We start from the raw sequence: 15,968 nt of genomic DNA on the forward strand, positions 1-15,968 counted from the left end.
ACCTTGATTTCATGCTGCAATGTCTCTACTGTTTCATTAAAAACAACTAAACAGTTACCAAACGTGAAGAAAAATGTATGTTTTTAAATTCACATTTGCAGGATTTACACAATAAAAATCACATGTATTTAGAATTATTTCCTTTTAAGAGTATATTAATTAATATATCAGACTAGTCCTGTTTTTAATGCTGAATAAATCAACTCTCAAAGGCTGTTGCCAATTACTTCTAAGAAAATCTTATGCTTTGTAGTAAATCATTATGAAATTATTTTCTTATCTTGTTGGCTACTAGTTGACTGATATCCCAAAGCATTGGTACTCAGATCTTTTAAAAATAACATTCATTCTATCTTAATGCAAGAGGAGTTTTTGTGAATATTGTAACCTTTTTAAAGTTAATAACAATAATACCCTATGCTTTTGCTTCCCTGTAAAAAATTACAAAGTTTATGGTAATAGAAATCTGTCACTGAAATATGTATTTTGAATAAAGAAGAGAAAGTACTTTTAATTCTTCTTTCTCTAATCTCAATGAATGTTCCCTTTGTTGTGTTAAAATAGAATTATTTCCATAACATTTTTTCTTGCTTTACATTATCTTGAGAAGCACTACTACATCTACTTACATTGAGACATCATTCATTTTTATATTTCTTTCTACAGATTTAGTCATTTTAAACATTCATCTCTGCATATATTCTCTCTCCGCAGTCTTTTCTTTTAATACAGATCTGACAAGAATGTTGCAGAAAGCTGTATATCAGATAATGCCAGTAATATCAGCTGTAGTAGTGACATTATTATATTCCAGCACAATATTCAGATTTCCTACTACAATTTGACTTTTTTCACCTCCATTGCCTGAGCAAAAATCTTCACTGGGCTGTTGCCTTTTTGGCTTTTCTTTTTGTTTTTCCTCTTTTTTTTTTTTTTTTTTTTAGTATAATCTTTTGGACCTTTTTTTATTATTTAACTGATTGCAGTTCCTTTTTATTCTTGATATTTTAATGTTTTACACCAAAAAAAAAAAAAAAAAAAAAAAAAAGCAATGCTGCTGATAGGAAAACTTATGTGCTGGATTAAGAAAATTCTTCATGGATCTCTTTTCTGAAATCAAAGCTAATCAAAGTTAACTAGTTTGTTTGAAAGGGGTGTAAGAAAAAAAAAAAAAAAGGAAAAAAGTAAAGCAGACTTTGGCTGGCACCTAAACACATACAGAACTCTACTTATTTACTAATTCTAAGTGTTCTGCAATGACTGAAAAAACTCCAGTTTACAAACTCCTTAAATAAAAAAATCTTGTCTACATTCTTGCATACTGAACTTAAAACAAATATTACATGGATAATTACCAACAGATCCAAAAGATAATCACTGTGTGCTTTTTACTTCAATTTAATCTGTAACTGCTCTTGACCTTTACCTGCTGTTCTATTTTCTTAATCTGAATGTGCAGAGTTTGAATATGTGGAGGGATAAGTAATGTAAACTGAGAAGAATAATGGGTTTGAAGGCATAACGTAGTATTTTAAAAGCTGTGTTCAAATAATAAATTTACAAGCTTGTTGTATGAAAACTGCTTAAAAAAAATTATGATGAACTATCACAGAATCAGATTCACAAAATCGTAGGGGTTGGAAGAGACATTTGGAGACCATTTAGTCCAGCCACCTGCTAAAGTAGGTTCCCTAGAGTAGGAAGAGTATACAGGAAAGAAGGTTTTGATAGTTTTTGATAGTGAGACAGGCAATGTTAATTCCTGTATAGATAGTAAAAGGACTTGAAGTGAAAATAAGACTAGAACAAAATCATTATTGTTAAAGTTGACAGAATTTTTTCGTGTACTGGTGTGATGAAAGTGAAGCTGAGGTGAAGTACAGCTAACAGTCTCTGAGATTGAGATCACTTCAGATGCTGAAATTCAAATACTATTAATGAAGTATTACTATGGCATGATTTAGTGGAAGTGATTTTCTCTTACCTTTAAGACTCCTGTTTGCCTAGAAGCAAACATCCAGAACCAGAATCGAACTCTGCAGACCCCAAGGCTGGCTGGGAAAAATTTGGTAGTGATTATCCTGGCTCTACTTCCTTCTTCCTGCGCAGTTGAGTTTACATACAAGAAGTGCTGTCCTTTACCTTAGTAAAAAAAAAAGGTTAAAAACACTTAAAGTTTTTCAGTGCTACTTTATGCTTTAGAGGATAATCTTTTTTACCACCTCAGGTGCTGTTATCTTTTACCACATGCATGTATACCCAGCCTCAATTAGAGATGTTAAACCTTTGCCTGTTTGTGTTTACTACATTCAATATTAATATAACATTTTGCAGACTTCACTTTGTCTTTTCATCCTTGCTTAGATACTTGATTCATATCACAGTAATAAATTTAAATCATGTTGCAAACACTGACATTCATTCACAGATCCTGAAAAAGTCAGTAAGGAGGAGGTCCTGTTTATGAACTCCAAACGTTACTGTTCCAAACTATCTAGCTCTTCTTTAATAGCATTCAGAGAGTCAGCCAATTCTTTCTGTTCCTCAACTGCATAAACATATGAAATACTGGAATGCGCTGGTACACAGAACTGGTAAGTCTACTTACAAAAGCTTACAGGCCTTAGAGAGCATTAGTTCAGAGAGATAAATATTGATTTTGGATACCAGTCAAATGAAACCCAGAATTTGGATAATTTGCAATAAGTAGTATCTATCAAAGAAATAATCTATTTCTATTGTTGCCCTTGAAGCAATAATTTTTGAAATGATTTTTCAGATAGGTTTATCTAGGTGCCATGTCAAGATTCAAACTTTTTCAGAAAACAAATTTTCTCAGTTGCGAAAAAAATATTTGCAAAACTGTAATTACATGATATACCATATTATTCATAAATATAATGATTCCAAAAATTTGCATACTAAGGAATGAACTGTGAAAACAGGGTGTCTGCCTCCTTGATAAATAATATATGATATATGGCAAAATTATATACATAATAGGCAATGAAAAATAAATCTGCTTTTCCAGGTGTTGAAGTCTGTGAGGTTGAAATGTTCTGCACTTGAACAGCTACATCCTTTGAGAGTTTAAATACCTCACAGATACTGTGGTAGAAGGTTGAAAGTGCCTTGCTTTTGAACAAGAGAAAAAATTACGATATGGAAATTTATGGAAATGAAAGTTTTTACAAGTGAGACCTGAATAAGCTGCACTGTGGCCAGATTGCATAATGTTACACAGTTGAAACACAGCTGTTATTTATCGCTAAAGGTTTCGTATTTAAATCACAGGGTTTATCTTCTCCTAGAGACTGTACTAATGCAGTAAGTTGATCTGTTAAAATGATGTAAAATTTTCAGAAATTAACATTCTGAATGGATTGACAGATATTTCTGTACATAACAGGGAGTCAGTATCTAGTCTGCTCGCAATTCCGACAAGCGATTCCTTTTCATTATAGCCAATGTGTAAATTTCTTGCTCACTTCATATACAAGTAAATTACAAAAACAGGCAATTTTGTGAAAACATTTGCTGAAATTCCATTTTTCTTTATCTCCTCTTTTTATTAACTTTATTTTTCTTATGATTGCTAGGTAATTTCAAAGATGAAAAGATAAATCAATTGAATTTAAGGAACTGAAATGGAAAAATACACTTTATCTTACTGAAGAGCTGAGGGCTACTGTTTCGTTTATTATTACACTGTATCAAAGGAAGAGCAAGAAAGCAAATCAGACTGCTGATTTGCAAGGAACAGCTTGCCTGGAATAGGTGCATTAGTTTCTATCTCTCTCTGTTCCATCCCTTTTCAAGAGGACTGAATTTCCACATTTACAGCCAATGGCAACACAGACTAGCATAGATATCTGCTTCTTCTAAAGTGACAAACTGTGATTGGTGGCAGTTAAACATTTTCCTCATGATTTGGCTAGCAGCTCCTGCAGCAGGTGTAGGATCTGGTAAATGAAAAGGAAAGATTAATGTGTAGGACAGAAATGGCTGCAGCCGCCTGCTGATGTCTTTGTTTAGTTTGGAATGTGAAACACCAAAAAAACTTAAAACATGGAGCTCATACTGATTAACAGTTCAAAAGAAAAACTGTAGATATTGTGACACTTCTATGTTGAATATAAAAAATTCTTTGCTCATACGAAAACCTACAATAGGATTCCTAACCATTAAAATTTCTACAATACAACGAAGCAATTCTGAAATAAAGATTGGGATATTTATGAGAAATTAAATTTTTCTCAAGCCAAAATCAAGGAGAAAATTTAAGACCCTACTTATGAATCTTAAGCATTTCACATGCATCCGCACAGACTCCTCAGCTGCTCTTTAAGGATCAGTGAATAAACAGCATGTTTTCCAGGAATTCATTAATCATCATCACTGTACAATACTCTAGGAGAAGTAGATTATTTGAAACATTGACAATATTAATATCAATAATATAGTAACTTATTATTACTGAAAAATATATCCCCTTTTATTTTGTATTAAAATATTAGTATCTGTATCTTTCAATAGTTTTCAAATAAACTCTTAATAAATTTTTTCATTGATGACTTCTAAAAATATAGTAGTTTTATAGAAGTATGTTGCATAGTTTTAAGAGTTCTGCTGTATCCCAGATGAATACCTGGTGTATGGTCTGTACCAGGACTCATTTTTCCAGTGATACCAGCACTGCTAACATTCCAGTCAAAGTCATCTCCAGAGTCTTGTGTTAATCCACATACAGTTGTCCATTCTTGCTCTTGTGTTTCAAAGTTACAACTTCCAGGAATGCTTGTGTAGTAACCTGAAAATATAGAAAGCCTCACCTCAGTTCTACAAGAATGTAATGGACATACTGAACATGGTAAAGGAGAGGATTCTATTTTGCTAATATCATGATTCCCTGTTTTCCCATAAGTGGACATAAATAATATGTTAATGATGAGAACCAACCAAACAAACAAAACAAACAAGAACAACAAAACACAAAACCCACCATCCATTTCTTCCTGGGCAAGTAGAAGCAGTTGTTGAAGACATGTGTCCAGGTAAATCTTGTGGACAAATTGATAACTTCCCTAATTTTAGCTATTATTCGAGATGAATAAACAGAATGATGTGCAGCAAAATCTGAAGTAAAACTGAACACTAGCCCAGTGGTGGTTTTCATGAACATACATTGGATCACTCTTGTTATTGTTACGTGTGAAGGCAGCTTTATGATGAGACAGAAGTTCTAGCTATTAGGAGACTGGACTAAATTAAAAAGATCACTGTTAAACTTCCTGTTTCTGGATCTGTCACTTATTTTTCAAGTGACTTTTGAAGAACAGTTAGTCAACGAAATTGTACAAATGCTGTGGAAGAGATTATTCAAACGCTATCAGAAATTCTACTTTTGCTTCCAAAAATCTTTTCCTTAGTTACAACTGTTCTTTGATTACCATACCCAAGAGCTGAATTTTCCAAGAGCAAATTTTTCAGTTTTTTCAGGTTAGAATTTGAGCAGGGTCAGCTACCTGACTGCAAATTGAGAGCACATTTTGCCTGTAAAAGACTCTGGGGAAAGGTTCCAAATTATTAGCCTTCATAACCAGTCGTGCATTTCAGAGGCAGGTCTGCCTGTAAATATTTCAGAACTCCAAACAGATGTAAAGACTTAGAGTGCATTTCTTGATGTAGAGCTATATTATAACATTAAAATACAATTATTTATGTACCATTGTATAGATATAACAGATGTAGATAGAAAAAAAAATTACATATAAGAGTAAGTTTAATTTTTAGTCATCTGATAGGCTTTTTTCCTATTTCCTGCTTTGATGCTACAAGAAAAAAAATGTTGCCATTTTTCTTTGCAAACATAACACTGTCAAAAATCTGTTTTGCCTGACCAAGATCTGCACACATGCTCACCGTAACCCCTTTTGTCTCTTCAGCAAAAAAATGTTTAGGATGAAGAAAAGAATAAGTTTGATCAAACCTTTATCTCACTGGATGCTAGGAGAAGATTCTGTACTGTTCAGTAGTCCACTGTACTCTTACTAAGCATCTGCATGAAGAAAGGCTGAGAGAGCTGGGACTTCTCAGCCCAAAGTATAGCAGCACAGTAGGTGTCAGTGCATATAAAAACTTGCTGTGCAAGTGTAAAGAAAATAAACCAGCTTCTTCTCAGTGGTGCCCCATGTTAGGACAAGGTACAACAAGAACAAGTTAGAAAAGCAGGAAATTTTGTTTAAAGACCAAAAAACATACTTCTTAATTTTTTATATTTTACTGTTGGACTTGTCAAGTACTGGTTCGAATTGCTCACAGAAGTTGTGTAGTCTCCCCTTTTGAAGATATAATTTCTAAAATATGTCTTCACCTATTCTAAATACCACTTTCACAGCCCTGGATGAATTCCTCCAGTGTACATTTTTTTGAGCAGGATGTTGGACTGGATCTGCAGAAGTGCTTTCCAACCCCGATCATTCTGTTAGAGTTTTTTGCAGATTGGCCTTTGGGAATTGCAAAAGGATTACACAAATACACTGAGCAACAACACTGACACTGCATTACAAACTTAATGGAAACTCAGTAAAGCATAGCTTTACCACTAAATAGCCTTTCATGCAGCTAGGGCAAAGGAGAGAACCTATTAATCTCAACAGCAAGTACAATTTTCTCATACAGTTCTAACAAGATCAAAGTACAAATGTATTTAGAATTTATACTGTTCATAGTAGATTGCCTGGCTCCAGGAATTTTACCCTAATATCTTTAACAGTACATTCTGAATGCAATTATTAATAAATATTTATGAACAATATTTACAGCCTTGATGGAGTCTCCTGATACATATTTTTTATTTTAGGGGTAAACAGAACCTTCTTAGAAGCCATCAGATGATTGTTCCATTTATCTGAAAAACTGCCTTCATTTCAATAATTTAAGCACTTCACTAGTTGGTTCATCAATGCTGAATTTTGCTATTAATCAAACCCAGGTACATAATTGAATGCAGTTCGTGAAAATTGAAACTGCTTTCATGTGTGCTTTCTTCACCTCAGTACTTCCAAAGGGTTATCGAAAGAGAATGAAAATTTTGCTAGATTGCCTGACTGAATGGAACAAGGCATAGAGAAAGTAATTTTTGTGAGTTTATGTTTTGTTTTTTTTTTTAAAGGCTCTACTAGGCTACATGGATACAATTCATTCTACTCAGATTCTGTTGTAAATCCTGCACAGAGGAATTGCTCTTGAGTAGATTGTGGCCCATTGGCTTATTTGGAGTTATACCGGTATAAAACTATAGCAGAATGTGAAATGAGTTTGGATCTTGAAGTTTAACCACTATGCTATACCAACAATATCCTCCTCTGACATCATGGGCCAACGTAATAAAATAGGAGCCATTTCTTTCAGAGAAGCCCTTGTACATTCTGCTTAAGTGAATCAACTTCATAATCATAAATGCACTGTGGATAATGTTTTCAAAGCAGATATCATGTAGCTAGTGGCTAAAAAAAAAAAAAATTCAGTACCATTTTCTGAGGGATTGAAGATTAAAAAAAATAAAATATTTATCTATTGCCCATTAATTATGTTTATTCCATTCTATAAAATATATGCTTAGGGAAAGGTGTGTTTATACAAATGTCAGACCTCATCTGTAAGAACTAAGAAATATCAGGCAAGGCAAGACTATACCTGAAGCTTATCTAAGTATACCAGATTACAGTATTTCTGTTCTTCAGCAACAGCAAGACCTAAGAGTAAAAACAGTTTTTTGAGACCACATCTTTTCCATCTACTATTGTCTTGATTTCAAACTATAAAAGGATATTTCAAATTATTTATTTAAAGTGAATATCTGTTTGCTTTTCTCTCTCTCTCTTTTTTTTTTTTTTTAATTGCATTGGAGGTCTTCTGAGGTATTGCAAAGACTATGTTGCTTTACTGTGATTCAGTATCAGGTACATCCTGAAATTCTACCACCTATATGGTGACAAAGAATCATAGAATCATAGTATCCATATCCTAAATTGGGAGGGCCCCACAACGATCATCAAGTCCAACTCCTGGACAGGACCTACACAGGACTACCCAAAATAACCAAACCCTAAGTCTGAGAGTGGTGTCTCAACTCCTTGAATGCCAGGAGGTGTACTGAGGTGCCCAAAATTGCACACACAACTCAAGATGAGGCCACATTTAGAAAAAAAAGAAGAGGAAGCTGATGCTATTACAGCACCTCCAAAAATAGAGGAAATCACCCTCTAAGAAAACTACTATGTCCTCCAAAAATATTTACTGAATAAATCAAGTTCCTCAATAGTTTTCTGAGTATCATTAGAATGCTGTTTATTTTGGAGAGCAGTTCAACCTTAACTGGGTATCTGTTGGGTCTGTAAAATGTTGGAAGATTGAGTTAATTGTGTATTTGTACTGTATTTACTTTGTATAATAACTGAAAATAATATGAATACTGTATACAAGAAATACGTTTTGTCCTGCTTTTTTTTTTTAAAAAAAAAAAAAACAAAGTTGAAAATTATGGCCTTTTAAAGCTAATTTTTCTTATCCATTAATATTGTTCACAGAAGATCACTGATGCACAAAACATTGTAGGAAGTAGCAACTGGAAAGAGAGAAGTTCCAAGTTACACTCCTGCAGTGACAACTTCATGTAGGGTTGTAAATCTCTCTGGCTAAAACTGTAATTTACACAATTGGATAAAGGATTCTTTTTTCTGTACCCTGTCCAGTCAAAGCATTTAGCAGCTACATGAGAGAAAACACCTTTGATTTTCAAGAGAGCACCCAGTGTTGCTGGACTTGAGCTTGGACTTGAACACAGTATAAAAAATGAATCTATGTATGTGATGCATTTACTTTTGCTACCTATCAAGATTGCTTTTGACCATATGTGCAGTATGGTAGAATTTGGTACTGCAGCTTAAAGATTAAGAATTAGATTTATTACTGAATTGCATGGGCTGTTTAAGCTTCCTGCTCCAAATGTCTAGTTTGGAGAGTCACAGTCAATAAACAAAGAACTGAAGGAAGAAAAAGGATGCAAAGATTTACTGCTTTCGAATTTCAAACATAAATTGAAAATGCTGTTAAATTGATCCGGAGTTTCAAAATATTGTTGTGTCCTTCTGTCTCAAATAGTGTTAGCAAGCAAGTTTTGCCTCAGTCTTCATAGGGATTCAAAAAATATAGACTGGGTTTTCTCCAACTGCTCTATAATAATGTAAAGGAAGAAAAGGCTATCATATCTCTGTAGTCAAATCAAGAACAAAGAACAATGAATACATGGTAGCAACATAAATTAAATTGCAAACATAGGATTAATCTGAAAGATAGGCTTTTACAGCAGTTTTTACATAACTGCTTTTTATAACAGAATCTGTTATTGTACATTAATTCGTTTATTTGTATTTTTTTTATTCAATATTGACAGGTCAAAATATTTTAAGCTCAATAAATTATTTTGTGTTCAGTGTGAATTTAAATTGTAATCCACTGATTTTATTCCTTAAATTTAACTGTTCATTTATTTTTCTAGATAAACTTTGTAATGAGCAGGTTATACTTTTGTGCCTAAACCACACTTCTTGTGCAGTAAACGTCTAGGAGGATCTGAAAATGTCAGACCTTCTGTGCTGGAGGAGTAGGCAACTTGCTTGTAATTATCTTCTGAACAGTTGAATGAATCTACTTGAGTATGCTAGAAATTAAAAGTTATAATTTTAACTGGAGGTAGCATTAACACACAGTGAGATACTTACTGCAGTCAGCCTCATCTGATAGGTCTTCACAGTCTGGTTTATAGTCACAAACAAGCTGAGATTCTATGCAATCCTCATTCGAACACACAAAATCTGTAAAGGCAGGGCATTCTCTGGGATTCTCTCCAGCTGAAACCAACAGGACATTTATATGAGTGTTATAATTAAATCATGTATGCTGTGTATTAAATCAAGTATGCTCTTTTTTGTTTATCTATGACACATCGTGACTTTAGTGTTTTACTGCTTCCAACAGATGTCATTTGGTCCCACTCTTTTAATGGTGCATCATGCACGCCCAGACTACTGTCTTGGCCTGTCCCAAAGCTTACAGGAAGAATGTTTTGCCTGGAAAGAAATTCACATCAGTGTTAGCATGACTGTTTCTCTGCATGTTTGTTGTGTATTTCCTTAAAATAGAATCCACGAAATGTTAAAAAAGCAGGTAAATTATTTATTAACGATTTAATATAACTTCTAGAAAATCACAAAAACACTAAATAGTTGAGACTGACAGAGACCACTTCAACTATCTAGGTCATACCCCTGCTTGAGTAAATGTAACTAGAGTAGGTTGTAGAGTAGGTTCAATTGGCTTTTGAATATCTCTATAGATGGATAGTCCACAACCTCTCTAGGCAAACTGTGCCTGTGTTTGACTATCCTCATAGTAAAAAAGTATTTTCTTGTATTCAGATGGAATTTCTGGGTTTTTAATCCATACCCGTTGCCTCATGCCCTGTCATTGGGAGCTGCTGAAAAAAATTCAGCTCCCTTTCTTCCATTCTTTCCCATGCACTGGAAATAACAGACCAGAAAAACAATTTACTTCCTCAAGTCACTGTGACTTAAATTGCTTAACAACATAAGTTTTGTAAAGATAGAACCACTGGGACACAATATTTTTTCACGTTTTGTTTCACTGCATATGACATAAGTACATTATCATCGTGTAGAAAAGATATTGAAAATCCATGGCGTCTGACTGACTGCATTCTTTACCTTACCTCCTTTATTCCTTTTACAAGCAGCAAGACAATGTAGTGTTGCTCTTTCATTTACTTTTAGAACATATTAGTGCAGGTTTTTTTTACAATGAACTTTACAGGCCTTCAAGCATATCAGAATCTAGCATTTAGAACTATTCATTTCTTAGCTTATCCTAAGATAAAACATGTAATCCATATATAGTCCTAATAAAACTTGTATCCCTACCAATGAAAATGACAAAGTCCAAACACAGAGTCACATGTCTGTTACTTTGATTTTTCTTTAGTAAGACCTTATTCCTATATCATTTTTAGGGATAGCATGATAGATACTCTATCAGAGACTTTGACAGAGATAAAAATAATTAAAATTAAAAATAAAAATATGAATTAACGTACAAGCATCTGCACAACATCTTCATACTAAATAAATAATCTAACTCCTGTTTGACAATTCCTGCTGTGGTATTAAAAGTCATCTTTGCAGAGACGTAATCATTCTGTCGTAAATTCTTACACAGGATAAAAAACTAAATTAAAACAATAAATACTGCCTTTTGAACAACAAAAAAACTTCAACATCAAGAAGTAACCAAACAGAAGTTCATAAAAAAAAAAAAAAAAAAAAAAAAAAAAAGCCTCATACAACAAATAATTTGAAATTACTCATAAATATATATATATTATTGTGGCATAGGAAAACAGTAATAACTTATCATTTCTGTTTATTTCATGTCCTATTGAAACTGCAACATTTACTGAGAACTTGAATATCACAAGAAACTACCACTGGACAAATTTTAGATAAGTAGGAACTATTAACTGCATGTTATGCTAATCCCTAAGCCAAATGAAATGGAAGTACTTGAAAAACAAAATACATACACAACAGAGTATTGTTTTTCAATGTGGTAGAATGTGGAATGATGCAGAAAAAGAACCATATAGTCTTCTAAGTAGCTTTTAAAAGACTAATGGATTTGGCTTGTCTCATGGATCACTAAATCCTACAAAAGAAGCATGTTAACAATGGCTGCTATAAGAAAATGCATTTATTCAGTCATATTTTTTCCAAAATATTTTGTTTTGTATAGCCAAATTCTCAATGTACCAGCAAAGACAAAAGTGTCCTTCCTAATATGTGTGTTTGTATATATAGAGAGGAAAAAGCAACATGGACATGAACAAACACATGCATACCACATTTTAACTCTTATCTGGATTCATGACAAGGTTTTACATATCTCCATTTCCTATCTCTAAATTATCTATGAAAGACTAGCTCATGTATTACTCTGGAAGTGTGCAGGCATGACAAGATTCATTTGAAGATAGTTGATGAATAGATCAATATGAACTCAGAAACTTTGTTTCCATTACCAGGAAGATTACATACTAAAGAACACTTGAAAATGTACTTCTTTTCTTTATATTTGCTAATAGAGGATAAAGAATACAACACTCTTCTTTTACAAAGTTGTGTCAGATTTGAAACATCTCTCTTCCTTCTTTCATAGTATCTGAAAAAAGTGTTGTTGAAAGTATTACTCCGTGACCATTACTCTCCAAGTTTCACCCTTCACTTAAATTAAAATGTATGAATTATAAGCTCCTAGAAGGATTAATCAGACCAGCAACTCAACTATACTCAGTACTGTGAAGTTCAGCATTTATGATACACAATTTTCATCATGCTTGTCATTTGCTTAACCCAACTGTTCAATACCCTTTTTACATGACTTTTTATATAACATTAAAGGTCCATTAGCATACTCATCAATAATGCTTCTGACTATGAGTGACCTTGACGATCTTCTGCAGGGAAAACTAGAAGAAAAGTTCCTACTGATGCAAGCTAAATATAATTTCAAACAAGGTTCTATTGGAATCAATAAAAAAAACACTGGGAATTCTACTCAACGTATTTTTCATTGAAAAAGCCTGATTTCATTTGAAGATACGCATTGTTTCCGACATAAACAGCTGATATAATATATTATATTAACTCCAGAGAGAGAATTTTGCCTTCAAATACAAAATTCTGTCAGTCGTTTTCCTAAAGAAACTCAAGGTTAGTAGGAGTTGGTGACTAAGGCCACCAATGACTGGAAGAATGAAAATTCATCTACAATTCTGGAAATATAGAACTGACTTTGGCTTAAGCAATATAAAAGATTAAAGTAATAAATAAATATTTTCAATTTCTAATACTGACATAGCAGAGCATAAGAACACATACCAAACAAGACAAGAATTCTGTAGTACTACATCCAGATGAGTCCTCAATACAGGATATACGTGTACCTTTTGGAGGCTTCCAGAGGAGGGCCACAGAAATGATCCCAGGGATGGAACACCTCCACTACGAGGATAGGCTGAGAGAGCTGGGGCTGTGCAACCTGGAGAAGAGAAGGATCTGGGGAGACCTAAAAGTGGCCTTTCAGTATCTACAGAGGGGCTGTAAGAAAGAAGGGATGGATTTTTAGCAGGGTCTGTTGTGATTGGACAGAAGGAAACCTTTTCAAACTAAAAGAGGGGAGATTCACACAGGATTTAAGAAAAAAGTATGGGTTGTGTGTCACTGGAACACATTGCCCAGAAAAGTGATGGATACCCTGCTTTGGAGGTATTCAAGGTCCAGACAGGGCTCTGAGCACATGTATGTGTCCCTGTTCATTGCAGGAGAGTTGGACCTTTAAGTGTCCCTTCCAAAAGATTCTATGATTTTATATTTGTTTAAAAGTGAAATATAGGCTTTTCTGCACGCTATATCAGAAAGATAAGGAGCTCATTCACACTGTGTACTGACGTAAAAAGCTGACATATTTTGCTTAATTCTAAAGAAGACATTAAAGAGCAGCACTCAGAATTGAGGAACTGAGAATTTATTTATTCCAGGTTTTATCCTTTAGTAGCCTGCTGATTTTACTTTGGAGCAGACAGGGCAAAAAAATCAAGTGATCCTTTTGCAAAAAATTCAGCTTCACAATAATTATGAACATGTTCAATCACAGGATAAGAAGTCCTGAAACTGTTCAGCAATGTGGTTTATCCCTCTTGGTCCTTTCTCTCCTCCCTGTATCACCCTGTCTGATTCCAGTGCAGAGAACACTCAAAAAGTTCCTTTCAATGTTACATATGAAAAAGTTCATCTAAAAAAAATCCAGCTGTCACTAACATGTATATTTTTCTAGTCTTTTAAAGCTTTCTCTTTTGGCCCAATAGTAGAGATGTTTTGATTTCCAACCTGGTGCAATATTTCTTTTCTCTCCTTTAATCTGTTCAAATAAGGCCCTAAATTCATTTTCTGAATCCAGGTTTATGATATTTGAATGACTTTATGTTTGTTTATATGCATATTTCTAGAAAATCTTCATATGCAACACCACTTAGGTGAATGCCTTTAGCATCATATGACATTGAATAAATTCTGAGAAACATCCATGTTGTTTCATAATTGTTTTACTGGGTACCGTACACAGTTGTTACACTATTGCTCAGAGGCAAATGAAAGGAATGGTCTCTCAAGAAAACGTCCCTTCTTTTTTTTTTTCCATTATACCAATTTAGTAGATGTTTTCCTTGAAGAACAGGGGTCTGAGAAGTTGCACACCACTAAATTCACGTGTTGGAAAGAGATATTGAGAAGGCTTCCTCACTCTCCTCATTATGGGCTGCTCCCCTGTGTATCTCTGACAGCCCTGGTAACCTGGGCTTGGGCAGCCCATATTTCTTCCACATCTCTCCTAACATGGAGTTCTTTCTGGAAAATAAGAATTTTACCATAATTATCATCAGGTTTACCAAGAAGTTTTAGCCAGATGATACAACTTCTGTATTCCACATCTGAATATCTTGACGATTAATGTTTTATCAAAAAAATGTGAAAAATGTCATAAAGCACAAAAACAGTCTCAGTAGAGAAAAAAACATTGATCAAAACTGGACATACATTCTGACTGAATACGAATACGTATCTTGAGAGAATGAGTTGGCTCCAGCTGCTTTCCCTATCAGAATTCCCTTCATTCTTACTTCAGGGCAGTTTGAACTGAATATTTCTGTTACAGAAGCTTGAACTTCTCACAAGTGTTTGAGCAGAAGAAACTAAATGCTTCACTAAATGTAAATCTTTACATCATACATACTTGAGAATTCAAAGAAAACACTGGCTTACATTAAAAGTAAAAAAGTTGGCCTATGCACCCAAATTCTGGGATGTTTCAGTCGTTTTCTCTCTGATCTGCAAAGCAAGGATGGAATCTTAATGAGAAAGGATTTCTCCACTGAGACTTTCAAAGCTTCTTGTTTATGGGAGTACGAAAGTCAAGTTGTTCAAAGGATTGTTGTAACTTCACCTATGGTCTCTGCGATAAGCAGGAGCTGAGGAGGAATACAAATATACAAGAGGAAAGGGAAAGACAAGTTTACCATCAGGCAAAGTATGCTTTGTTACATTTTAAAGAAAATTCCCATTCTGCTCAACTTGTTAAATCTATTTCTTATTAATAAGAAAGCCACGGCATTTTGATTTTGTTTTCTTAAAAAAAAAAAAAAAAAAAGTATTTTTAATACTAATTACAATTTAATAACTGCCTTATTTTGCTTTTAACAAGGAGAGAAAAGCCTGTAAAGTGTGATTCCAATCAGGCAGCTCACTGAGATCAGTGAAGACATTTTTGTTTCTTCTGAATTTAGAGTTATTTCTACACTAATTTTACTTATTTTTCCTTCTTTGTTTTTCAACTTGTGCCCTGTAATACTAAAATAACTAGATGTGGAATGGATGAGTAAGGTATATATCAATTCTTATACGTCTTATATGTGTTGTGTATCTGAAGTAGATTTTTTAAAACAATAATGTATATATAAAATACAGGCTAAGAGCAACAGCATGTCTTATGAGTTGAATGCTTGATTTCCTGTTTTATAATAGTAAGTCATCAGTGGGAAGAGCAAACCAATAATGTTTGAATTGCTCTTCAAGGTAACCAGGAAGATCGCAGCTTATTTCCGACATAAGTTTTAAAAGTTGTCACAGGTATCAGAAGATTCAAAACCAAAATTATCAGTGAAGGCTTATTCTGTAGTTCTGCAGAACACTCAGAACACTAAGAGGTAATTTATTAAATAACTAAGATTAAAATATATGTGTGTTTTGGGTTTTTTTTGTTTTGTTTTTGTTTTTGTTTTT

General features: G+C 33.7%; 1 protein-coding gene across 3 annotated transcripts in view; it reads right to left on the minus strand.

Annotated features, from left to right (window-relative positions):
- Window positions 1-15,968, minus strand: part of MALRD1 (MAM and LDL receptor class A domain containing 1) — a 208,024-nt gene that overhangs the window by 63,030 nt on the left and 129,026 nt on the right. For all 3 annotated transcript variants that reach the window (XM_052693982.1, XM_052693983.1, XM_052693984.1), the window contains exons 29-31: window positions 9,786-9,914; window positions 4,649-4,810; window positions 1,985-2,142 (exon numbers count right to left, since the gene is read on the minus strand). In XM_052693982.1, the coding sequence (XP_052549942.1) occupies window positions 1,985-2,142; window positions 4,649-4,810; window positions 9,786-9,914 (449 nt within the window). The remainder of the gene's footprint in view (window positions 1-1,984; window positions 2,143-4,648; window positions 4,811-9,785; window positions 9,915-15,968) is intronic.

Source organism: Tympanuchus pallidicinctus, unplaced genomic scaffold (genome assembly GCF_026119805.1).
Source record: "Tympanuchus pallidicinctus isolate F22 unplaced genomic scaffold, pur_lepc_1.0 scaffold3, whole genome shotgun sequence".
NCBI classification, from domain to species: Eukaryota; Metazoa; Chordata; class Aves; order Galliformes; family Phasianidae; genus Tympanuchus; species Tympanuchus pallidicinctus.